At 36.4% G+C, this 27,620-nt stretch overlaps 2 protein-coding genes and 1 pseudogene across 3 annotated transcripts; 2 read left to right on the top strand and 1 right to left on the bottom strand.

Annotated features, from left to right (window-relative positions):
* Positions 1–286: 286 nt before the first annotated feature.
* On the top strand, positions 287–4,772 carry GCK72_015706 (uncharacterized protein; the record flags this gene model as incomplete). Its single annotated transcript, XM_003098972.2, has 8 exons — positions 287–365; positions 412–483; positions 532–615; positions 764–3,056; positions 3,112–3,426; positions 3,475–3,577; positions 4,059–4,415; positions 4,467–4,772. 8 exons carry the CDS (start codon positions 287–289, stop codon positions 4,770–4,772), a joined length of 3,609 nt encoding a protein of 1,202 aa, XP_003099020.2.
* A 2,557-nt stretch (positions 4,773–7,329) lies between these two features.
* On the bottom strand, positions 7,330–14,796 carry GCK72_015705 (uncharacterized protein; the record flags this gene model as incomplete). The annotated part of the gene is made up of 11 exons (XM_053731075.1): positions 7,330–7,599; positions 8,252–8,357; positions 8,405–8,568; positions 9,524–9,697; positions 9,744–9,910; positions 11,060–11,279; positions 12,355–12,691; positions 13,529–13,675; positions 14,344–14,551; positions 14,606–14,745; positions 14,789–14,796. 11 exons carry the CDS (start codon positions 14,794–14,796, stop codon positions 7,330–7,332), a joined length of 1,941 nt encoding a protein of 646 aa, XP_053585847.1.
* A 2,092-nt stretch (positions 14,797–16,888) lies between these two features.
* Positions 16,889–18,637, top strand: GCK72_015704 (annotated as a pseudogene). The gene is made up of 4 exons: positions 16,889–17,022; positions 17,474–17,526; positions 18,436–18,521; positions 18,569–18,637. Coding segments are annotated over exons 1-4 (342 nt in total).
* Positions 18,638–27,620: the final 8,983 nt, after the last annotated feature.

The raw sequence follows: 27,620 nt of genomic DNA, 5'->3' as shown, positions 1-27,620 counted from the left end.
CGATAGGAAGTGAGAAAGGTAAAAATCAGATTATAAGCAGGGTAAAATTTCAGATTTTTCAGAAAAATTGCAAAATTAAAATTCCAGAATTTTATTTTAGTTTTACGTGACCCCTCCCCTGATTTTTCCCATCGACAGGCTCTTCAAAAAATTCTCGAAAATTCCACGTGCCCTCATTTCTCATTTATCTCCAATATCTGCCCCACTAACCCGATTCCACATCCCTTATAATACCGCCCATCTCTCCAAAAACCAATTATTCCACGATTGATTCGTTCACAACAAAATGCGAGCAATTCAATGTGCACTGCTATTATCAATAGTGATAAAAGGTACAAATCTGGATGGAATAGCTTCGAGTCAAGGTGAGTTTTTCAGATAATTTTAAAAAAATGAAAGATATTTTTTCAGATCCTTCACCCGACAAAGTTTCTGTTCCCACTGCTCCAACGAGTTCTTTTCTGCTTAATCCGAAAGATTATGGTAATTTTTAAATTTGTAAGATCACAATTATTTCAAAATTATTTTCAGATCCATCCAGTTTTCACAATCCGTCGAGTCCTCTTGATAATGATCCTGATTTTGGAGGAATATCCAAACGAGACAAAAGATACTGTAAGTGAATTTCTGAATCACTTTTCTTACAACTGCGCTCCACCGAAATGCCCTTGAGAAATGAACGCAATTTTCTTCGGTTTTGGTAGAGCACAGATGTAAGAAGCAAATCGTAATTATAAAACCTCATCCAATTATAAATTTTCAGCCAAACGACTGTTCACTGATTTCGTTGCCCACATCTCCACCATCGCTCGTCTTGCCAATACAATCGAAATGCAATCGGATCTCATGAATAATCAAGATATGCACTTAAAAGTCGGAGAACTCCTCAATATTGGAAAGATCGATGTTGTCGAACTGAAAGAGATCAACACGACCCGTACGTTGGAGTTCATGCAGGTTTTTAATAAGTCTGTGGGGAATATTGATAATACTGTGATTGACGGAGAGAAGAGGTTTCAACTTTGGGAGGCGATTCGAAAAATAACGAAAGAGTTGGGGAGAGTTGAACATTTTCCGAATAGGGATCAATATAATAAGGATGCCAATCGATTTTATATGTCGTTCTCTCCGTATCGATTCGACGAAGCTTGGCCTCCACTTAGAGCTACTTTGCCTCCTCTACGAGTTTTGAGAAATTTTTCGACTGAAAGCTCCACCACAAGAAAGGAAAAAGATGCAGATGTCGCTCAGTTTGTCGACGTGAGGGAACAAATCAGCAAAACACTTCCTTTTGTTGTTAGATTGAAGGAGGGTATAGATGGATTGAGTCGTTTTGAAGGTTGGCGTTTTGAGGTTGAAAGGGCGGTGCTCTCTAAACCAGAAAGACTAATTCAAGCTATAGCATGGCGGCAAGAAGTACAACCATTACGGGTATCAAGTTCTGAGAAGACGAAATCTCTCGACAAGAACTTTGGTGAAGTGGATAATATGAAAAAAAGTGTGACGTACTTTGGAGATGTTTTTGAAAACTTTGAAAATCACTTGCTCAAATATTCAAATAATCCGTCATCGGGTCTTAGAGGGTTTCAAGGATTGTCTCTGCTGGCCTCTGAAATCGAAGATCGATGGTTCAAGAAAGTTTTCAAAAATATAGGAGACAGGAAGAAGATGATTAATAGTTTGAAACCAATGTTTACACTAAGGAATACCACCAAATCAACCAAATCGAATTTCATGACAGATTTGGAAACACGATTTGTTATCGAAGATGTGAACTCATTAGTAAAAGAATTTCTGAAAAGAAAGACAACTGCTAAGGGATCTGCTTGGTATTTGGAACTCTTTGAAAGCTGCGGTAATACAGGGGGTAAAATAAATGAAACCCTAATGACCAAAGCTTTGTATCCTATTTTAAAATCGCGAGAATTCGCTGAAAGATTCGCGGACTTTTGGAGTAGGGAAGACTTTTCTCGTGATAATGTGCAATCACTTCTCGATGATTTGAATAGTGTCAATAGGATTTTGAATCCAGTAAATTCAACCGATCATGTATATTGGTTTGAGCAGCTTCCGCGTTTATTAACTGAATTGAACACGAACGGAACAATGAAGAGACTCGAGAATTCAGTCGAAAGACTGATGGAATCTTCGAAAACTTTCGATGCGAAATCTTTAGAATCAGCTGCTTATCATTCTTATTATTACAGTGACGACACAGATAGCTTTTTGAAACTGCCGGAAGTAATACAAGAACATGGTGTTCACATCTGTTTGAACAATCTTCGATATGAAGCAGACTATCTTTATGAAGCTACTCGTCTCATCCGGTTGATCAGAAGACTTGGCGTCGAAGGAACTAAACGAGTGAATGATTATGTTTCTAAAGTGGCAAAAATGCTGGAGTCGTTGGATGAATTCGAATCAATTTCATCAGTAATGAAGAAAAATCACAATGATGAAGTTGAAAAAGTGAACAAAATCGATAAATTGGTGGTTGCTCGAATTGAAAACGCAGTGATTTCCGTCAAGAATCTTCTTGAACTCAGAAACATTGGGTTGTTGGAGCAGCTGAAAGCGGTCCAGAGCAATGCGAAACTCGAGTTTGATCACATGGCCCAATTCGGTCCAAACGACGAATTGAAGACGCTGTGGCCACTGACAAAAGTAATTTCGTCCTTGACAAAAGGTCTCAAGTACTTTGAAGAGCACCTCCAGAAGTTTGATTATCGATCACTAAAAAACCTCACTGACTACGACGTATTTTTCAAAAAACTGAAAGGAATGCCAGATGTTACGATATATCCTGAATCGTTGATACAAGTGCTGAACTACTTTATCAAACATACAATGCATGATGACCGCATAGATCAATTCATCGAGACAAAGAAGAAACTGATTCAATGTTTATCGATGGATTTGGAGTTTGCAAAACATTTCCAAGGAGTCGGCGATGCGTTCCAAAAGTTTGGGGACTTTTTGACTCAAGCTTTAGCGGAAGTGGTTTCAGTCCCGGAGGAGAATCAGGAAGGTCAAGAAGAAGACGAAATTGACTACAAGTGAGTTTATATCCTAGTTGAGTCTACTGAACCACCAAAACTTTCTCATTTTCAGATGGATAATCGTGGGTTGCGTCGTCTTCGTCGGCTGTCTATCCGCCGTGGCAGTCTTCGTTCTTTGGAAAAAGAAGCTGTTTTGTTTCAAACGAAAACAAAATTCCGTAGATTGCGAAGTGATGGACCTGGATCCAGTAGACAACAAGCCAGTTCTTCCACCCCATCTGATTATCGTAGCTATTGGTACACAGACATTCGGACGACACCCGGAGCACTATGAGTTGTGGACCCAGTTGATGGTACATGTGAGAACGGCACCGACACCAGAAGAACGACAGTTTCCGTACTTGCCGTTGATGGAATCAAAGTATTTGTGAGTTTCAGTGGTAAAAGTTATTAAAACTGATTGTGATGGTTACAGGGATCCGAATATCAAACTGAATCCATTCACTGCTCTCCAAACGGTTCGGTTGCACGGAAACAAGTTTCGGAGTCGATTGGGAACTGTGTTCTATGCTATGCAGGTAAGAATGTTGGGGAGTTATTACCACGACACGCTTCTTACAACCGCGCTCTACCGAAATCGAAGAAAACTGTGTGCGAAATTGAGAGAATCAGAGAAAAAAAGAGATTTTTCAAGGGAATTTCGGTAGAGCGGAGTTGTAAGAACTGTGCCGAGCTAATAGAGTATGGGCGGAACGGAAATTCCGGGAATTTCGACTTTTTTCGGAACTGTTTTCCGTCGGAAAATTTCCGAAATTTTTATTTCCGCACATTCCTGCTTGATAGGTTAAGAAAACTCAACAGTATAGCGTGTTAGGTTCAGAAAGGATCCTAAGGCGTTTGCGGTCTACTGTTAGTTCCATCTAGTAGGGTTACGGTAGGAGTTAACACATTGTCACTTTTCATACTTTTGGTTTAAAAGTAAATTGGCATCATTAGCGAACGCGAAGCGACCGCACCGCTTCGAAAAAACTAAAACTCCAAAACTTTCTATCATTCCAGGCCCCGATGGAAGCCAACAGCATGCACGACGATACTCGAGCGGACTTCTTGGCTATGATCGTGATTGATGATGTCGAATTCATCGTATTCCTCGGGGAAACCAGTTCGTGTGGACGTTACTTCACCGAAGGCGTCGGAAATCTCACCATCGAAAACTTCACTGTCACAAATGAGGGGGAGCAACAGTTCCAGAACTCGACGGACATTGTTGTGAGAACTCTGATGGTAAAGGACAATAAGAAGAAGACTCAACGGAAAGTGAAGCAGTTCCAAGTCAAAAACTGGAAAGAAGGAGATATTCCGAACTGTGGATATGAACCATTGGAAGCCATCATGACGGAGATTTGCAAGAGTAAAGTGAGTTTTCGATAGCTATGAAATAGGAAAACTCTACTTTCTCATTTTCAGGCCCCAGTCGTCGTTCACTGTACCTCTGGAACCGGACGCACAATGTCGTTTATCGGTATGGAATACATTTCGAGAGCTTTGGAGGCAAATGAGGAGATGACGTTCGCTGACGCCTTCAAAAAACTCATCGAGAAGAGATACTCAGCTTTCGAAAACGCACGTCAGATCGGATGGCTTCAAGTCGGGACAGTGTACTTCATGTCGATTCGTCACAACGCCGAACTCGTGATGTATCAGAACATCGAGGGCGTCTTCAGAGATATGGTGGAGAGAAATGTCGGAGTGCCGAAAGGGATCAAGTTCTAGATGGAAATGGAAGGATGAAGAAAAAGAAAATGAAAGATAACTAGATAGAGACTCGATATTATTTTACTCGCTATCAATTTATGTATTGTATTTTATTGACTTGAACGGAAATAAATTAGAATTCCGATGAAAAAAAGAATGAAAAACTGTTGAAAACAAAAAAAAACAGAAAAAACGCTTATTAAACCGAAAAAACCATTGATTTTTCAGTTGAAAAAGCAGAAAAACCGTTCCAACGCATGGAAAATGAGTAAATTTCATATTTACACACAAAATATGTCTAATTTTTCCTAGTTTCATCATAAATAAGAGATTTCTGACAGCAAAATTAACATTCGACAGCTTTTCTCAGAGAATTTCGGAGAAGTTCTTGGCAAAACTAAGGAATCCCACGATTTACTTTTTCACACTAAAAAAGTTAATTTTCACTCTAAAATTCACATTTTTCAGCTCAAACCCCGCAAAATAGCCAAACCCAAAACTATCATAGACAATTTGAACTAAAACACAGGATTTTTCAGTCGAAAAAAGCGGTTTAAAAACAAAAAACACGGTTTTATACTGGAAAAATGATTTATAGGCGTCAAAAATGAACATAATTCCTAAAACTCGCACAGCTACGAAGAAAAACAAGAAAAAATATATTTATTGCGACAAAATTAGTTTTATTCAGAAAAAAAACTCATTTTTGACAACGAAATAGAGTGAAATCGTGTTTTTTTCGCCGGAATTCCCTATTTTCTATCGCTTTTTATCAAATTTTGATGTTTTGAGCGAGAAAAACAATATAATCTAGCATTTGGTTCAGTTAAAAAAAATGAAAATTCAATATTTTCGGCGAAAAATGATTTTCCCGACCGATTTTCTCAGAAAAACAGAATTTTCACCATTTTTCGCTGCGAAATAACACAAAAATGGTTGATTTCTAGATATTTTTTCACTTTTTCGCTCAAAACCCGAAAAACCCACGAAAAACCAATGAAAACTCCGATTTTCAACGAAAAACAAGAAAAACGGATAAAATTGAATGAAACACCTATTTTCCCATCGAAATTCACCAATTTTCGAAGTTTTAAATAGAAAAACTCTGAAAGTTAGGGTATTTAATTACACTAACGACTGGGATTTGCAGAAAACTAATTTTTTCAGCAAAAAAATATTTTCAAAAAAACCCAATTTTCAAAGTTTTTTGCTGGACAAATACTTGATTTTTAGATTTTTAGATATTTCTTCACTTTTTCACCCAAAACACAAAAAAAAAACCACGAAAAACCGTTGAAAACTGCGATTTTCAGCAAAAACTAACGAGAAAACTGCTTTAAAAAAAACAAAAAACCCATTTTCTACCGAATTTCGGCGGTTTTATAGGTTTTTAATAGTGAAAACTTTGAAATTAACGATTTTTAATTACATTAACAAGTGGGACTCGCAGAAACATTTTTTCCAGCAAAAAAAATATCCGACCGTTCTTTTGAGGAAAAGACCTAATTTTTGAAGTTTTTTGCTGGACAAATACTTGATTTTTAGATATTTTTTCACTTTTTTCACCCAAAACACAAAAAAAAGCACGAAAAACTGTTGAAAAAGGCCGATTTTCAGCGAAAAATGAGAAAAAACGGCTAAAAATAAATGAAAATATTTTCGCTAAACAACACGCGCCGGCGGGATAACGGAGTGTCGTACTGAGGAAAAATAGAGGGAAATTTGAATTTTTCGGTTTTTAGGGTCATTTTTCGAAATTTTAATTAGTTTTTTGACGGAAAAAAAGGGAAATAATGAAAAAAATAATGCCTTTACTTTTATTCGAAGGAAATTACTACGAGTGGCGCGTTTTCAAACTCCAAAAGTTCTGGAGCGAAATTTTATCACTGGGTTTGAATGCTCGTTTCTAAAATTTCACTTAATTTTAATTATTTTTAAACATATTTAGGCTCAAAATGCTTGGTTTTTATTATTTAAGCAAAAAATCAGAGTTGAACAAAAAATAGATGAAATTTGAATTTTCAAGTCAAAAATTGGTTTTTTAGCAAAAAATCAGAAATTTTCGAAAATGTCTCATTATAGAGTAAATTTAGTGCTTCATTTTTGTAGTTGACAACTTTTTGATAGCTCCGCCCCTTTTTGAGATATACGCTTCAACAGTTGAGGAGAGAGACAGAGAAACGAGACGCTCTAACTGTCTGTGTCTCTCCTCAACTTCAAACCGCTATATCTCAAAAAGGGGCGGAGCTATCAAAAAATTGTCAACTACAAAAATGAAGCACTAAGTTTGGTTTATATTGAGACATTTTCGAAAGTTGTGAAATTATCACGAAAACAGTCCAAAATTCAAAATGTTTTTGAAACTTTATTAGAACATACACCTACAAACATTTTGATTTACGAGTGTCGATTTACGCAACATGTGGATTTACGGTTCGCAGACGATTTACACGGGCTTCGTGTAGATTTACGAGAATCTGTATGTCGATTTACCGAGGTTACTGTGTGTAGGTTTACGAAAGTCACCGTGTAGATTTACTCATGGTGCATGTAGATTTACGGCAGAGAGGAATAATTAATACAACCAGTCAAATAAATTAGTGATATAAGAAAGAGGTCCTTGTATTCTACAGTAACACGTTGGAGTGTCAAGATACTTCGTAGTGCATGAAGCAGTACCCCCATATCGATCCATTCTGACCACTTTTGCGACGGTAGCAGTATGTGTCTTCGGGTTGTACGTTATCATTGTCTGGAAATGGACTTCACTCGGTTTATGAGTTTTCACTTCGATTTCATACGTATTCCAGGTGGTACTGTAGTGGTATTCGATGAGGGATGGGACCTTAAATATTCTGATATTTTGTTAACTTGTTTTTTATTTGCATTCTTGAAAATAGAGGATTCGCAGCAAAATATTTTTTAAAAAACTGAAAAAATCGAGCGATTTTGAACAATTTTGAGCGATTTTGAGTGATTTTTGGCTTGGGGACTAGTTTTCCCAATTTTTAGTTTTCTAGGCCACCTCACCCCTCAAACATTTATATCCACCAAATAGCCCTTTTCATGCTCTACATTTTTGTAGTTGACCATTTTTTGATATCTCCCCTCCCCGCGGAGTTACAGACGTTTGAAGGTGAGAAGAGAGGCAGAGAAGCGAGAGTGCTCTCGTTTCTCTGCGTCTCTCCCTCTCCGGATGCTATTATCAAGTTTTCTCAGTGATGAGTAGAGATTTTTGAGAATTTTAAAATGGAAAAATGTAGAGAATTGAATTTCGCACTTTTTTGTAGTTTGTAGTTTTTCAGTATAAATGAGATTTTGGGAGTTATGGGCTCCTGAAGCAAAAAATGATAGATTTTTAGTTTCAAAGCGTTATATCTCCGCGTCCTGAATAGCTATCAAAAAGTTGTCAACTAGTAAAATGTGGAGAATTTCAAGGGCTATAATTTTATAATTAACAAATTTTCGATATCTCCTTATCCCAAGGAGATACATACCTCTTTCAACTTATATTTCCGGCAGATGGATGTGAAATTCAATTTGTCTAGTTGCATGTGCACATGATCCAGAACTTTCTGACCGAGACGCATTTTAAGGTTTTCACTGAAAAATTGCAATTTTTACGATTATTGTTTTCTCCACGTCCTTACTCCTTAACTTTCGTCTTCTTCACCTGACAAATACAGTATTGACTGGGAATTGGAAGTGTTGCACAAGTTCTCGGGAATTTCGGTTGTTTCCGTAGCAAAGAGTGCCCTTTTTCATCGGGAATCGATAAGGGATTACGGTCAGTGAAGCCGGTTTCAGGTTGGTACTGAAATATTTCCATTTTTCAAAAAATTTTCATTTTTCCATAAAATTTGACGATTAACAAGCAAAACTAAGCTCAGATTCGAATTCTCCATCAAAAACTACTCATAACCCTATTTTTCTGCGTCTCTATCTCTCATTTTATGTTTTTGGGTTACTGTAGCGTCGATTGTGTGTAGACACCGAACACTCCGACGACAAAATGCACAGAATTCGAAAATTGAGTGAAAACCGTCTGGATAAGAGTAAAAAGGGGTGAAGAGTTTGAATTTAACAAGGAAAATGTGTTTAAAGCACGTTTTCATACAGAAAAAGTTTTACATGCTCAAAACCTGCCGAATAGCGGTGAAATTTTCACAATTTTTAAAAACTAATATCAGATTCGAATTCCCCATTCAAAACTACCCTTATCTCCATTTTTCTGCGTCTCTATCTCTCATTTTATGTTTTTGGGTTACTGTAGCGTCGATTGTGTGTAGACACCGAACACTCCGACGACAAAATGCACAGAATTCGAAAATCGAGTGAAAACTATTGGGATAGGGGTAAAAAGGGGCGGGAAAACCGAATTTTACATGAAAATTGAGGCTGGAACACGTTTTTATTCAGAAAATGGGTTTTAAAGTCCTGAAACATGACGAATAGCAGTCGAATTTCTACAGTTTTTAAAAACTAATGTCAAATTTGAATTCCCATCAAAAACTACCCGCATCCCCATTTTTCTGCGTCTCTATCTCTCATTTTGTGTTTTTTGGGTTACTGTAACGCCGATTGTGTGCAAACACCAAACACCCCGACGACAAAATGCACAGAATTTGAAAATTGAGTGAAAACCGTCAGCATAGAGGTAAAAAGAGGCGGGGAATTCGAATTTGACAAGGAAATTTGGTGTGGAACACGTTTTGCAATATAAAATAAAATTTTGAATCAAGAAAATTGTCGAATTCAAATAAAATTACCATAATGATATCCACAATTGTTGCCCTCGTATCGAAATGAGTCTGTAATTGGTTAGAATTCACTCTCATCACTTCCAACATTCCATTTTTCGAATCATCTCGAAACTTTTTCGGCACCGAAATCGCAAGAAATGGATTATTCCTTTCGAACGATCCGATTTCCGATGTGATGTGCTGAATCAATGGGATTACTGTAGCTGTTACTGTAGTACACACTTACATCACCCACTCTGATTCCATGATCTCCACTAATAAATATAAAAGAATCGTCTAGAATTTCACGATTTCTCTCAAAAAACTGCGTCAAGTAGTCATCGAATCTCACGGGCCCATCCGGGTACTCATGAGCAAGGTCTATAAGCCAAGAGAAGGCAAATAATGGGCGGTCTGTAACAATTTTCAGAGGTACTGTAGATTTGAATACGTCAGAAAATGCTAAAAGTCGTTCTCCTGACTCAAAAGGGAAAAAATAACTAGATTTTGTATTTTCAGCGTTTTTCAATAAAATTTAGTGATTTTTACTGAAAAACTGCATTTTTCGCCATTTTTTGAGTCAATAAGCATGTATAATCGGTTTGAAACCATCGAAAATGAGATTTTTGACAATTTTTAAGCTAAAAAATCAACAAAAAAAACTTGATCTGAAATCTGATTTTTTTGTATTTTTTTTAGAAATAAATTGATTTTTGATGATTTTTTATCTAAAAAATGAAATTTTTGACAATTTCTGGGTCAAAAAATGATAGAAAAACTTATCAAAATTAATTTTTAAAAACTTCTGATGCAAAAAACACACAATTTCCAACATTTTCAGTGATTTAAGTTCGAAAAATCCTCATTTTATTAGTTAAAAACAATATTTTTCTAGCTTTTTGAGGTTTTAAATGATTAGAACTCAAAAAATTATGTATATAAGATGGTTTTTGAAAAATTTGGATTTCTAGGCCACCAAGTGGAAAGTTAGGCCACGAGTGGAATTCGGGTGATTTTTTATGGTTTTGGCTAGTTTATTTTAGAATTTCCAAAAAAATCCAAATCCAAAATCCTTTTGAAAGTTACTAAAAAGTTAAAACTTTTGAAAAAATTTCGAAATTTTTTTTTTTGAAAAAATTCAAATTTCAACTTATTGACTTGAAAATGAGATTTTCACAATTTTAAAACAATAAAACCGAAAAATTCAGCAAAAACTAGTCTGAGTACCATTAAAAAACACAAATTTTGATGGTGGCCGAGTTTTTGTGTTTTCTAAGCCACCGCTGAAAAAGTTCGGCCACCGATCGTTTTTCATGGTTTTTAGTGGTTTCGAGAGGTTTAAAAGCATTTTTTAAAGGTTTTTAAGGTTTAAGATGGTTAGAACTCAAAAAATTAGGTATATAAGGTGGTTTTTGAAAGATTTGGATTTCTAGGCCACCAAGTGGAAAGTTAGGCCACGATGTGATTTTTTATGGTTTTGGGTAGTTTTTGCTGAATTTTACGAATTTTTAACTCAGAAATCGGAAAAATTTGTTATTTTTCAAGTATTTTTCAAGTCAGTACCTCTATAAGCATTCATCGCCTGCTCCCAATACTCCATTGCAGCTTCATGAATCTCCCGACAAAGGTGTCCTTCCAAATGTTGTCTAGTTATATCCATTCCGACTATATCATAGACAGCGGTAAACGGGCGGAACATGTGATCTACCGGTTTGTTGAGGAAACCCTTGCAGAATGGGTAAGAGTCCATCAACTCGACCAGCCAATCCTCGGTTAGAAGGGTCTGAAGGGATTTCGGCTTAATTAGGGAAGGTCGTGGATTAGATATGGGGTGTGTCATATATAATTGGAAAGCTGAAATCACGCTGATTCCAAATATATACTTAGTTTTTGCCCTAGAGGTCTGGTATTCGAGAAAAACGAGGTCAAAGTTTTTTTTTTTAAACCTTTTTAGGCCTCAAGCTTGATCTCTAGGGCTCTAAGTACCTTGAAACGTGGTTCAAAATGTGCAGAATTCAATTCCCTACATTTTTCCATTTTAAAATTTTCAAAAATCTCTATTCCTCACTGAGAAAACTTGATAATAGCATCCCCATGCGAGAGAGGGAGAGACGCAGAGAGCTCTCGTTTCTCTGCGTCTCTTCTCATTTTCAAACGTCTGTAACTCCGCGGGGAGGGGAGATATCAAAAAATGGTCAACTACAAATATGTAGAGCGTGAAAACGGCTATTTGGTGAATATAAATTTTAAAGGGGTGGGGTGGCCTAGAAAACCAAAAATTGGGAAAACTAGTCCCCAAGTCAAAATTCACTCAAATTCGCTCAAAATCGCTTAAAATTGGCGTAGAAATCCGAAAATCTCAAAATTTGGTTATGTTTTCAAAAAAGTTATAACCGTTTAAAAGTTGCAATTTCAAATTTTTTTAAAACTTTAACCTCATTTTTTTCAAATACCAGGTCTCGAGGGCAAAAACTGAATATATATCTGGAATCAGCGTTTTCTTAGTTTTCTAATGATATAAATAATGTCCCACAAGGGCTGGCGTGTCGTTGGCGCATTTCGAAAGTTTTTGGGCCATTTTTAGCTTAAAAATCACAATTTTTAGCTGTTTTCAGCCTAAAAAGCTCAAAAAATAGTTTTTCTACAGGGGAGGGTCTGGCGTGTCGTTGGCGCGTTTCAAAGGTTTTTGAGTCAAAATTGTGTATTTTTAGCTTAAAAATCTAAATTTTTTGGTTATTTTCAACCCTAAAAGCTCAAAAATGTATTTTTTTTTCGTCAGCGCGTTTCAAAGGTTTTTGAGCCAAAATGATTAATTTTTAACTTAAAAATAACAATTTTCAGCCATTTTCAGAACTTACCGTATACCCATAATCCCGGAATTGGTTGAACAAATGTGTCTCATTATCGATATACCTCCCACACTTATCGACACCATTCCAATCTGCGTCTATCTCCTCTCCAGTCACTTTGTGTCCAAATTCAACTGATTTCCCGAACCAAAGAGAGACTCCATTCGGATGACTGTTCTCGCCTACTGTATTCACATATGGGAATTGGATTCCACTGAATTCTGACTGAAAATACTCGAGAAACTTTGGAAATGACCGTTTTGCCATTCCGGTGCTCAGCGAGTCGATCATAAGGAAGAACACGTTTGGATGAGGAGATTTGTGGAGAGGGGGAATGGCCGGAGTTCTGCAATTATCTCTAGAATGAAAAATGGTATGAAAAGTTTGTCAACTACAAAAATGAAGCCCTTAAAATTTGGCACATTTTTGCAGTTGACAACTTTTTGATAGCTATTCAGGACGCTGAGATACAATGGGTACAAAGTGAGAGACGAGGAGGGCGCAGAGAAACGAGAGCAGGGAAAAATGGTATCTTGTTTTTTATTTGGATTCTTGAAACTAGAGATTTCGCTGCAAAATAAAAAACACAAAAAACTGAAAATTCGAGCGATTTTGAACAATTTTGAGCGATTTTGAGTGATTTTTGGCTTGGGGACTAGTTTTCCCAATTTTTGGTTTTCTAGGCCACCCTACCTTTTCAAAATTTATAATTACCGGATAGGTCTTGAAATTCTCTACATTTTTGTAGTTGACCATTTTTCGATATCTCCCCTCCTCGCGGAGTTAGAGACGTTTGAAGGTGAGAAGAGACGCAGAGAAACGAGAGCTCTCTGCGTCTCTCCCTCTCTCGCATGGAGATGCTATTATCAAGTTTTCTCAGTGAGGAATAAAGATTTTTGAGAATTTTAAAATGGGAAAATATAGGGAATTGAATTTTACACATTTTTGTAGTTGGCCATTTTTGCTTATAAACGAGATTTGGGGAGTTATGGGCTCTTGAAGCTGGAATAGATGGTTTTTAAGTTTCAAAGCGTTATATCTCACCGTCCTAAATAGCTATTGAAAAATTGTCAACTAGTAAAATGTGGAGAATTTCAAGGGCTATAATTTTGTAGTTGACCATTTTTTAGTAGCTATGCGAATTTTTTAGATATGAACTTCTAACTGCCTGTGTCTAACTCACTTTGGTAGAATCTGTGTATGAATGTATCCATAGACTTCCACTCCACCTTCCCAACAAACTGCTTCCAGGAATTCACAATCCACGTATCCAGGTGTCATCCATTTGCCCAAAATCACTTCTCGACTCGCACGCACTTGTTCGATGCATCTGGAAAAAATATTTTTAGACAATTTTTTATCTTTTCAATAAATTTCAACCAAAATTCATGATTTTTGAGTGGTTTTAGGTAAGAAGATAGAGAGTTTGGAAAAATTCTAGTTGAGAAAAATGTCATTTTTGACTGATTTTTTGTTGAAAAAATGTATTTTAAGCCAATTTTCTGCATAAACACGTGTTTCAAACTAAATTTTCATGCGAAATTTGTATTCTCCGCCACTTTTTACCCCTAACCAGACGGTTTTCACTCATTTTTCGAATTCTGTGCATTTTGTCGTCGGAGTGTTTGGTGTTTGCACACAATCGGCACTACAGTAACCCGAAAAACACAAAATGAGAGATAGAGACGCAGAAAAATGGGGATAAGGGTAGTTTTTGATGGGGAATTCGAATTTGAGAATAGTTTTTGAAAATTCTGATGTGGAAATTTAAAAATTGTGGTTAAAAAATACAATTTTGAATCTGATTGATCACGTCAACCGAACCGTACGCTCCAGAAATGTTGGAGACTAAAATTTTCTTGGAATTTCTTTGGAAATTTTCGAAAAAAAAGTAAAAAATCGGGAACTTTTTTTTTTTTAATTTCCCTGTTTTCCTACTGCTGAATTTCCAAATTTTTGAATGATGATGCAAACGCGCTCTGCTGACGAATTGCTCACCTCGCCAAACACAACTCCGCCTCCTGGTTGACAACGTGCCACGTGGAATTGACCAGTTGTGTCCATGGCTCAAAGCTCTTATCACAATTGTTCGTCGGAAATTTGGCAGTCAACACTTTCTTAATATCCGGATGCCAGATATCATAGTCAGGGAGCACACACGTATTCTGGGAGTTGCCAGTAGAGTCCACGTGGAGGAATGAGGAGGCTGAGGTAATTAAGGATAATTATTATGAGATAATTATCAATAGAGCGAACTCACTGAAATCACTGTCATCTGCTTGGAGTCGTTGATGAAATCGTTGGTTTTGAAATTGCTGGTATAATTTTCTATGAATAATTATATAAATTAAAATACTGAATATTGAGAGAAGGACACATGAATTTCTTCTGGTAAATTTTCTGCAAAAATTATAATTGTTTTTTTTAAACAGCTACTAATTACCTGTTCATGGCTTATTACCGAATTCTGTGCATTTTGTCGTCGCGGTGTTTGGTGTTTGCACGAGCTACAAAACTGATTTTCTGCATAAAAACGTGTTCCAAACTTATTTTTCATGTGGAATTCGGTTTCTACGACTATTTTTACCTCTATCCAAACAGTTTTCACTCATTTTTCAAATTCTGTGCATTTTGTCGTCGAAGTGTTCGGTGTCTACACACAATCGACGCTACAGTAACCCAAAAAACTCAAAATAAGAGATAGAGATGCAGAAAAATGGGGGTAGGGATAGTTTTTAATGGGGAATCCGAATTTGATATTAGTTTTTAAAAATTGTAAAAATTTCACCGCTATTCGGCAGGTTTTGAGCATGTAAAACTTTTTTCTGCATAAAAACGTGTTCCAAACTAATTTTACATGTGGAATTCGGTTTCTATGACTATTTTTACCCCTATCCAGTCGGATTTCACTCATTTTTCGAATTCTGTGCATTTTGTCGTCGAAGTGTTCGGTGTCTACACACAATCGACGCTACAGTAACCCAAAAAACACAAAATGAGAGATAGAGACGCAGAAAAATGGGGATATAGGTAGTTTTTGATGGGGAATCCGAATTTGATATTGGTTTTTGAAAATTCTGATGTGGAAATTTAAAAATTGTGGTTAAAAAATACAATTTTGAATCTGATTGATATTATTAATAAACGTGCAATTTTTTTAATCGTTTTAACTAAACCGTGCGCTCCAGAGACATTGGGAAGTAAAATTTTCTTGGAATATCTCTGGAAAATTTCGAAAAAAAATTAAAAATCGCAGACTTTTTTTTTTCAAACTTCCCGCCGTCGTGTTTTTTTTTGGGTTACTGTAGCAACGAAAAAATTCACAAAATTTGAAAATTGGCTAAAAACCATCTGATTAGGAATAGAAAAACTCAAAAAAGTCATGTTTTAACTTTTAAAAAATTGATAAAAATCGAAAATTCACACTCAGAATGGAAAATTTTTTTAAACTTTTGGGGAGAATTGAGAATCTTACCTTAAAAATTAAAAGAATACCAATAATGATTTTGAAATATAAAATGTACAAATCAATAGTCGCCTCTTCGTTTTTCTTATCATTTCCGAGTCCTATTCCTGTTAAAAATGATAAGAAAGAGGAAGGAGTGCCGGTACAATTGTTTGTGTAGATCAAATAATCAAATACACTTTTTTAGTCGACAAGTTTCCTGTTTTTGTTTTTAGATTCTTCAACTCTTTATGGAGGACACAAATTTCATTTTTCGGATCACAAGTTTCAAATTTTCACATTACAATTTTCAAAAACCAACTTCAAATTCGAATTCCCCATCGAAAACTACCCCTTTCCTCATTTTTCTGCGTCTCTATCTCTCATTTTGTATTTTTTGGGTTACTGTAGCGCCGATTGTGTGCAGACACAGAACACCCCGACGACAAAATGCACAGAATTCAAAAATTGAGTGAAAACTGTCTGGATAGGGGTAAAAAGGGGTGAAGAGTTTGAATTTAACATGGAAAATGTGTTTAAAGCACGTTTTCATACAGAAAAAAGTTTTATATGCATAAAACCTGCCGAATGGCAGTGAAATTTCTACAATTTTTAAAAACTAATGTCAGATTCGGATTTTCTATGCAAAACTACCCATATTCCCATTTTTTTGCGTCTCTATCTCTCATTTTGTGTTTTTTGGGTTACTGTAGTGTGTAGACACCGAATACCCCGACGACAAAATGCACAGAATTTGAAAATTGAGCGAAAACCGTCTGGATAGGGGTAAAAAGAGGCGGGGAATCCGAATTTCGCATTGAATTCAATCAAAAACTATGAATTTTTCAAGAAAATACATATTTCTTGTCTTTCTTGTAAATAATTGATCCTTTCTTTAACTCTCTATGAAAGACACAAATTCTAATATTTAATCACAATTTTAGAATTTTCACATCAGAATTTTATTTTCGTTTTCTGTGTCTCTAATCCTGAAATGTACATACATATACATATACGTATTACTAATCCCCTTCTCAAGTCGCCACTATACGAATCCGGTGTCACATTTCTATATCTGGGGGGATTAAAGGGACTCTCATGCACACTCCCCTACTAATGAGATGCACCTGCTCCGCTAGACTCCGCCCACTTCTTCCGAGACACCGTGAGAAGACGGGCGGCACATTAGTCTTGCAACAAGAGCACCTTCTGGTTGGTGTTCAAAAAATATGGTTATTCAATGATTTTTGTGAAATTCTAATTATTTCTTTTGGATAGTTTTTGTGTCGAAGAGGATTGTGATGTTTCAGGTGAGTAAACATTGTAAAAATCGAGTTTTTGAGATAAAAACTTTAAAAAAGGACAAAAATCAACAGTTTTTCGATGAAAAAAAGTTGGAAATTGCTTAAAATTGAGTATTTTAAGACTGCAAATGATCAAAAATCACCTTTTTGGACTATAATTTAATAAAATCGATGAGAAAATTGTCTGAAATAAAAATTTCGGCATTTTCTCAAAATTTTTTGCTCAAAATCAAGGTAGTTGAGGCACAAATGAGTGTTTTCTTACTCAACTGGCGTGCCTTTGACGCGTTTTTCATAATTAGGCGATGCCCGTCGCTGTCCAAGTGGTTTAAGTGGGTTTCGATGAAAAATTTTAATTTTTAAACTATTTTTTTTGCAGAGAGCCAAACGGGGATGGATCACCTAGCCAGATAGGCACCACCAAAGACATTGGTTAGTTTTTTTTTTGAAATTTTCGTTTTTAAAAAATTATAGAAATAGAAATGTATGATTAGTTAGTTGCAACATTTTGTAGTAAGATAAATCGAAAAATTTAACTAAAGTTTTGGCAAAAAAGGTGTCACGCTTCTTACAACCGCGCTCTACCGAAATCAAAAAAATTGCGTGCGAAAGTGAGAGACCCAGAGAAAATCAAACATTTTCGAGGGCATTTCGGTGGAGCGCAGTTGTAAGATAGCTGTTTTTAGATGAAAGTTGAGGGGATCTTAAGTCACAGGTAGTTAATTTATGTATGGTACTGTAGATCAGAAACAGAGCGCTACTTTTGTAGTTGACCACTTTTTTGTACAACGAATTCCTAGCGAGCTACAGGTTACAGTAGTCAAATTGGGCTATATTTAACATTTCAGAGCTACAGTACCGCTCAAAAGGTTATGGCCGTTTTTAGTGGAAAATGGACAACTTTGACAGTGTATTTTGGTGTCCCCTGATTGTCCGACAACTTTTATTTTGTATGGATTGGACAGAACAAAAATCGGACATAATTTTTGTAGTTGACCATTTTTTAGTAGGGACACTACCAGGAAAGTTACAGGTCGTCAAAGTCAGTTCTCCCTGAAATCGCCTGCTTATTTCTGCTAATTTTTCAGCTTTGACAACCTGTAACTTTCCTGGCAGTGTCCCTACGAAAAAATGGTCAACTACAAAAATGATGTCCGATTTTTGCTCTGTCCAACCCATACAAAATAAAAGTTGTCCGACAATGAGGTGACACCAAAATACACTGTCAAACTTGGTTATTTCTAACTGATGCGGTACTGTCCATTTTTAACATACAGTATCCTACTTTTACAGTACCCCCATTGTTTGAACATAATAAATAACCGTTGAAATTTCTTTCAGTTGGAGTTGGATTTCCTCCATCATCACCATCGTCGAGTCGAGCATCCAGTATTCGACCACCAAGCCAAATCAGGAATGGAAAAAAGGTAATTCATGTTTTTGTATAACTTTATTTTATTTCCATTCATTTTAGACGCGACGTCATAACATCGAACATGGAATCGAAGAAGCTGTGGAATCCAGGCATTCAAGGCAGTTGTAGTGGAGAAGGATGTTATTTATGTATAATAATAATTTTTTAATAATAAATTAATTTCTTTTGATTATAGTTTTTTCTCTCTTTGATAAGTGCTCCGGAAACGAATGAAAACTTAACAGTACTCTAGTCTAGTTTGAAATTTCGCTAATAAATGAAGAATTTGAACTTTTCAAGTTTTGAGTAGACACGTCCAGAATACTTATATTAATTTAATGCCCTCTTTGAATGACTCTGTTGATTTGAAGAAAGGTTACACTATCAATTATAATGAGGCGAAAATGCCAAAAACTGATGAATAAATTATTTATAATTTGTTTTTTCTCGTCTTCTTTTTGATTTTTAGGTTTTGCAAGTATTCTAGTTAGATTCAGCGCTTTGAGAGCTTTCAGAAAAGTACCCACAAGCCTATATTCTGACAAGTTTGAGTCTCGACGTGAAAACTACAGTAACCCTGGCGGTTTTCGTGGTGGGACCCAATTTGATCAGAATATAGGCTTGTGGGTACTTTTTTGAAAGCTGTTGACTAGCTGATTACGGTAGTAATATTCATTTTTCAAAATAAACAAACATTGTTGGATCCCGGAACGGAAAACCGCGATAAAAACCATTTTCAGTGGAAAAAATCAGACTTTTTGCTGCAACTTCAATGATCATGGCTTAAAAGGGCCAGAAATGCAAAATAATTTTTTATAGTAGAAAAAATATCAAAAAATATCAAAATTCAAGTACAAATCGGACATTTAACCTGGCACTTGACACAGTCATGATGTTTATTCACAATCTTATCGGTCTTTTTCAAAAATTCCTCCTCATGGGTGTATCGCGACGATGTCCGATCATCAAGACAACACGACCAAAGAACCACCACAATTGGAAGCCGTGCGCCGTATCTAATAGTGCAACAATCCTGTCTCAATCGGGCGCCGCGCCGTAAAGTACAAGCCCATTAATGGAATCGACCTAGTTCTGGCGCCGATTCGGAGAAGTGCAAAGTGGATGGACCGGTCTTCAGGAGTATTTAAGCTTGCTGCTCCAACATGGAATCACAGTCTCAAGAGGAGATCACCAGAGTCAACGTCAGCCGCCTTCCACCCTCCTGTCCCCATTTCCCCGTTCCTTATTACCCTATTAGCCCCTTTTCCTGTCTCCATTACTCCCCTTATATTATTATTCTGCATATATATCTACTCAATAAAACTTATATTAATCTGAACCACCTGTTGCCTGAGTACAACTCAGTTTATGGTGCATCGACCGTCTGATCACCCACCGCCACCAAGGATTCAACGGATCTTTCAAGGTAAGTTAGCATATCTGCCAAGTACCAACCAATTCGGCTTGCCACGTTAACAGTACTCCAGTACTGAATCGGCTTCGGCGAAGAAAAATCCGCCATCCATATTGTCTCAAAGTCTCTAATTAAAAGTTACGAAAGGTAAACACACCTTCATCGTACTCCTTTCACTTCCGTTCACTTTCGTTTGCACAACAAATCGAACAAAACCATTTCTCAACATGAGTTACATTACTCATGAAAACATCCAAGAATGGGGAGAAACCATCTCCGACATTCAAAAAACGTATGAGGAAGAACTCACAACTTCCATCAACACCACACTGAGACTTAACCCAGCTGCGAAACTGGCCGAAACTACCCCAATAAACGTATACATTGCAGAATATGGAGTATTTTTGACTTCTGAATTGGAAAAATTTCAGAAACTTCACAAAAAATATACAGAGCAATACAACGCCGTATTATCAAAGCTCCACGAGACTCCAGTAGGAAATTTATTGGCTGAAACTGCAAAAACAACTATCGAGCAAGCCCATTCAAAGAACGCAGACATCAGAAAGAAGGTAACTGAACTAGAAAATAAAATGAAAGTCAGACATATAGCCGCTAATGTCGTTGCAGGAGAAGAAAACGTTACCCCAATCGGGAAAATCAACTTTGAAATTGCCGTGAAAAAGCAACCAAACCTGATAGACCTGAACACGGATTTCAACAAAACTTCGTCCAACAACCATCAGAAGGTGAGAAGTTTTAACACCGAAACTTCAAGCAGCGCACTAAGCTTTAGACACGTTAAACTACCTAACTTTGATGGAAACATCTCACAATGGTCTGCCTTTTATATGATTTTCAAGCCTACCGTAATAGATAATGACGAATATGATGATGTTATGAAACATAACATCTTAAGGAACCATTTATCAGGAGACCCAGCTGACCTCATAAGACCATATGACACAGATGGAACACAGTTTAAAGATGCCATGGATAGACTTTTGGCTATGTATGGATCACAAGAAAAACAATATGACCATCTGTGGAATAGACTGTCAAACATCCCAATGGCAAGGGAACACCCCAAAAGTTTAAGAATCCTCCATAATGAACTTTTTGCTATTATTAATAGTTTGAAAAAACATGGAAATATAGACACCCTAAACTACCAATCCGTAGTCAAAAGTAAAATCCCCACACCAATTTTGATTGAGATCTTGAAATCAAAACCAAAGAAAACCACTGAGATATTAGATGCGCTAGATGTTATCATCACCATTGAAGAAGCAGCGCAAAGATCAAAAACTGTCCCCGAAAAAGAAGATAGAACAATCTTCGCAGTGAAAAAATCACACTCGCAACAAAAATGCAAATTTTGTCAAAGAGAAAATCACTCTACCATAGAATGTAGAACTGTCCCAACGTTAGAAGATAGGAGAGAATTCATCAAAACGAATAACCTATGCTTCAACTGTATTAACGGGGGTCACAGAATACAAGAATGCAAAAGTTCCGCATGCAGAAAATGCAACACAAAACACAACTCAGCTATTTGCCCAAAAAATTTACAAATTGCAAGGAAAAACGTCCCGACTTTCAAAAAAGAAAATTTCTCAACAAATAACTTCAGAACACCCAATCATCCACAAAACCTGAACAAAGGAAATCACCAAGGACAAGGCTACCGAGCGCCGTCCAACTACCAGAGAAATCAGAACTTCCACGGAAATGGATATCAGCCACGATATCAAAACAACCAGAATGGTCAAAGAAACCAAACCAATGCCCCACAAAACACTCAAGGACAATTCAGAAACCAAGGTCAGTCCACTCCCCCAAAAACTTTTAACCAAGCAAAAAGTTATAAAGTTAATTCAAATAATACCTCGCTCATGGTTGCAAATGCACCAGTATTAGTAAATGACGAAGTCGAAATAATACCAGTCCTCCTAGATTCAGGAGCAGACCAATCTTTTGTGCTATCTAGCTTTGCAGAAAAAGCAAATATGAAAATTTTGGAAAGAAACGTAGAAATTGATTTATCCGTTTTTGGAAGAGACCCAACTACAATCATTTCGAATAAAGTAGAATTGACAATTATAGCCCCTCAAAAAGAAAACTCAATTATCACTGTAGAAGCATTAACTGTACCAGATATAACTGACTTATTTGACCCTGTCGATCTTTCTTTCGAAGATAAGACATATTTAGAGACAACGAACCAAGAAACCGTTAACATAACTAAACAGGAAAAAGCAGTCGCTCTCCTAGGAGCCGACATATTTTGGGATATTATCCAAGATGGAAAGAAAAAATTACCATCCGGAAAATTCATTATTCCTACTCAACTAGGAACCGTAGTTTGTGGTAAAGGAAATACAAAAACTACTAGCACTCACGCATTAATTGCAAGATTAAAAGAAAAGAAAAACGACTCATTTTCGGAAACCTGTTTAGAAGAATTTTTTGAAATTAGTAATATTGGAATTACTGAGGTAGTCCATGATCCCACAAATGAAAACATCATCGCCGAATTTGAGAAAAAAGTAAAAGTCAACGAAAACACCCATAGAATTATAGCCCCTCTAATTTGGAAAGACGGGCAAAGAGAGAAACTAGCTAACAACAAAGATGTGGCAGTCTGTAGAATTAGACAACTAGTAAGATCCTCAAAAAACACACCCGCTTGGGATCCACTGGTAGCAAACTTCGAAACTATGGAAAAAATGGGTATTATTGAAGAAATAGATAACGATTCGGACATTGGATTTTTTATTCCATATGGATTAGTTTTCAACAATAGTAGTAATACCACAAAAGTTCGAACAGTTTTTGACGCTTCCAGTAAGAAACGAGGAGAACTTAGTCTAAATAATGCGCTTCATCAAGGTCCATCGCTAGTGCCCGATCTCCAAGGCATATTACTCAGATTAAGAATAGGCAAATTCTTGATGACTTGTGATATAGAAAAAGCCTTCCATGCAATAGAAGTCAATAAAGACGATATTGATGCATTGAGATTCATCTGGTTAAAAAATCCAGAACGTGACGCTACTTATGATAATCTAAGATTGATGAGATTTAAAAATCTTCCTTTCGGTGTGAACTGCTCACCATTTCTTTTGTCAATGTCCATATTATATGCTGTTAGACAGTCTAACGCTCCAAAAAAGCTTGTCGAAGCAATCGAACAAATGTGCTATGTCGATAATGTGTTCATCCTGACCGACGAAGTTAGCGAATTACCAAAAATGTATGAGCTTTTGAAAGAATTTTTCAGTAGCATTGGAATGAACATCAGAGAGTTTACAGTTAATCACCCAGTCAATTTTTTGAAAGAAGACGACAAAGCTAAAAATTTGGACAATGTAAAAATGCTAGGATATCTTTACGACTTGGAGAAAGATATACTCGAAGTCAAGAAAATTAGATTAGAACTACAGAATAACAAAATTCCGAAAATGAAGAAAAAACAGGCCGTAGGTAAAATTACTACCTTTTTTGACCCATTACTTTATTTTGCTCCTTTGTACTTAGAAGGAAAATTAATTTTGAGAAGTATTTCGGATCATGAGCTAAAATGGCAAGATTATGTGAGTGAAGAAACTGTAGTTCGAATAATGAAATATTGTGATAAAATTTGTAATTCATCTTTGAAATTCAGTCGTCCCATCCCGAAGCTGGACAAAGAAAAACCCGTACAAATGGCAGTGTTCACTGACGCCTCAGAGCATACATATGGAGCCTGCATATATCTGAAGATCGAAAAAGAAGATGAACCAGGTCAGTTCGATACCCATTTATTAATTGCAAAACAACGAATCGCTTCAAAATCAAAAACTTTGACCATCCCAAGACTAGAACTACTAGGAATTCTAATTGGTGTAAGAATTTTGAACTATTCCATCCAGCAAATGAAATTAAATCTCGAAAAAATTGAACTCTTTTCTGACTCTACCATAGCTCTAGCCCAAATAAAAATCATTCTACCAAAAAAGGAGAAAAGCTTCCCCAATTTGTAGAAAATAGATGTAAAGAAATTTGGAACACTTTAGAAGAGATCAAAAAACGAAACGATCCGATAGAAATTTCACTTTCGCATGTTCCGACCGACCAGAATCCCGCCGACCACATAACACGTGGTTGCGATTCCGAAAGAGAATTGAGAGAAACTAATTGGTTTCACGGTCCACTTTGGCTACAAAATGAAAATCATTGCGAGAACCCCAGTAAAAAAGAGGGAAACAAACTTTTAGTTTTGAAACATTGTGACGAAATAGAAACTAATGTAGTAGCAATGCCAGTTCAAGTTAAACCATCAGATTCTGAAAATGAGATCATTCCTCTAGAAAAAATTAACAATCTAGAAAAATCCAAAAGAATAACCGCATTTTTATTGAGATTCTTGAAAGTCAAAATTTATGATAAACTAAACAAAAATTTAAAAATTAAACTAGAAAGAAATTTCCCGGAACTCAAACATTATCCTAAAACGTTGAACAAAATGCTAAAATTAGAAGAATTAGACCTAGCCATGAAACTTTTGATTAGAGAAAATCAAAGAAAGTATAAAATAGAAGAAAATCCAAAAGAAAACCAATTTTTGGACAAAGATAATGTTAATTCACCTTCTGACCAAATTGTATACCAGCATAATAGAATAACCGGAAGACCAAAAACTCCCATAGTAAAAGCGAAATCTCAACTAGGAAGACTAATTATTCAAAAAGTTCATAGAGATAATCTTCACATAGGACCATTAACTACACTCGGCATTATTCTTGACAAGTTTTCTGGTGAAAGTTGGAGAGTAGCAGTTAAAAGTGAACTAAAAAGATGTTCTACATGTAGAAAATCTAATAACCACGCTTTTCGAGAAGCCCCACCAGGAGATCTACCAGAAAGAAGGACAAATGAGTCCAGACCATTTCAACATGTAGGCGTAGATTTCATGGGTCCCTTCAAAACCTATATCAGAAATTCAAATGACGTAGAAAAGTCTCACATCGCCCTTTTCACGTGTACCACCACAAGGCTAATTCACCTTGAACATGTACGAAATTTATCTACCGACGAATTCCTTCTCGCACTCTCTCGTTTTATGAGTAGACGAGGCTATCCCGATTCAATTACATCTGATAACGCCGCAACGTTCAAACTGACAGCAGAGATATTAGATAGATTTTCGGAAAAAGAAGACAGTTTTCTAGCAGAACTAGCTTTTGAAAAAATTGAAAAATTGAGATCTGATATTTTAGAAAAAGAAATGACCAAAAAAGGTGTCAAGTGGTACTTCAATACTGCATTAGCTCCATGGCAAGGAGGATTTTACGAAAGACTTGTTGGAGTTGTCAAGAAGTCATTGAAACATTGTCTTGGAGATAGTTTACATAACTATAAAGATTTAGAAACAATAATGGCAGAATGTGAATGTTTAGTAAACAAACGTCCTCTTACTTATATTGATGATGGTAGTGAAGATTTTCAATGTTTAAGACCAATAGACATCATTACTCCAGGTTTATACTTTTCTATCTTTGAAGAAAATGGTCTCAGAGACGAATACTTTGAATACACGTCCAATTTTAGAGAAGTCAAAAAGAATGTGAAACGTTTTTGGGACATTTTCCATAGAGATTACATCAAACAACTGAAAACCTTCCAGTCGCTTTCACAACCAAATCGTGTCCATTCTAATTTAGTGAAACCAATCTTAGGAGAAGTAGTGCTTCTTAAAGACGAAGATGTTCCCCGTAAGCAATGGAAAATGGGAATTATCACAGAATTGATGAAAGGTCGTGACGGAGAAATTAGATCTGTCCGTGTCCGCACCACACAAAAAAGAAAAGTGAGAGATGGAACTCTCCCTTATAAACCGTTCAAAATCCAAGAAATAACAAGACCACTAAGATTAGTAATCCCACTAGAGTTGAGACCTCAATCTTCAGAAGATACCTCTGTAGACGAACTTAAAGTAAAAGTAAATCATGCTAGAAACCTTTCTCATGGACTCCAAAAACACAGAATGTCTGAAAAGAAAATGCTTCGACCAGTGTTAGAAACTCAAAACGATAATTTCAGAAAAAATCTCAATCGTAAACCAAATTTCAGTCTCTGGAATATTTGGACTGTCATCATGCTTATGTGCATATTAGCAACATCTTCGGTGACTGCGTCACCTAACAAACTCAAAACAGCTACTGAATCAATTCTCCTAGAAGAAGAAAAAATTATGAACTTTACTACGATAACCATTCCCATCCCCTCAAGTACAACCGCTCCGAAAACTACTACATCCACGAGTTTACCGACAACCACTCCAAGGAAAACCACAAAACAACCTACAACCCAAAGTACAACTACCCAAACTACTCCATCAACTACCACCACTCAGTCAACAATAAGAACGACTTCCTCAACAACCACCCAGGTAATTATAAGCTCCACAGCAATTCCATCAACCACCACTATTCCAACAACAAAACCTAGCATTTTCACGACTAGTATTCCCACGACTAGAAGTAGTACAACATCAAGCACTACTACTACCACAGTCAAAATTTTGCCAACTTCTTTCACATCCATTCCGACATCAGTCTCTATAAATCCCACTTTTAGAACAACAGTACCTAATGTCCGCTCAGCAACCGAAGGGTTTATGCCCAAAGAAGATTATCGACGTTCGATACAAGCAACAAAACCTTCAACAGAACAAATGCCACTGATTGAAACGACTACGTCCAATAACATGCACATTCTGAACCGACACGAGATACATGATAGTAAGTCACGATTAGAATGCACTGCCAATGGCGTAAATTTAATAGATGAAGAAAATATGACTAGTCAACCTAACTCTGTATGTACTGAAAATTGGTGTGATCACCAAGTAGTCACTAAGAAAAAAGTAACCGAAGTCATAATCCCACCAGAATACACTGTCCATAAACATAGAATAACTTGGAAAAAGTCGATAGGACAAAGTTTTGTAATCTTATCTAAGGTATGCCCTCCAACAGACTACTGTTGGAAAGCTAACAAACATTTTGACTGCATATTCTGTACAAGGTTCTTATTTAACTCACAGTGTCACCCAAAAGCAACTATCGCAATAGTCATTTCTCTCATTGCCATTTTGATGAAACTAATAACTCTTTGCTGGCAACGAACAAAATTATGGAAATTATTTAAACTCATGTTTTGCTGGTGTAATTTTTGTGAAAAACTCCACCAATTTGTATGTTGTAAGAAACCACAAGAAGAAACTGATGAGTTAGAGGAAATAGAAATGGTACCACTAAGAAAATCACAAGTACCAAAACGAATAGCAACTGTAAGAAATTGGAGAGATAGAATTCGACATAAAAAATACCTACCCTCTAGATCCACTCCAAGTACCAAAAGAACTGTAAATTTTTCGAATAGTACCACTCCTGCCAACCCCAGAACACTACTTTTTGAAGTAAGCACTGTTGAAGAAGAAGGAAGAGATGTTTTAAGAATTCGAAAGACGTCATCTCGCTCACCGTCTCCCCCCACAACTTTCTTAGCTATAGCCACGCTATCTCTTTTAATCTCTTCCGTCGCCACGGACGTGTGTGACTCAACCTATCCAATCTCACACGAGGAAAGCACGTGTAACGAACAAGGTGTTTGTCGCGTCGAGAGAACGGAAGATATATTTTTTACTCCCGA

The sequence above is a fragment of the Caenorhabditis remanei genome, chromosome IV (assembly GCF_010183535.1).
Source record: "Caenorhabditis remanei strain PX506 chromosome IV, whole genome shotgun sequence".
Lineage (NCBI taxonomy): Eukaryota > Metazoa > Nematoda > Chromadorea > Rhabditida > Rhabditidae > Caenorhabditis > Caenorhabditis remanei.
The sequence above is the reverse complement of the archived record's forward strand: the minus strand, read 5'-3'. Positions and strand labels throughout refer to the sequence as shown.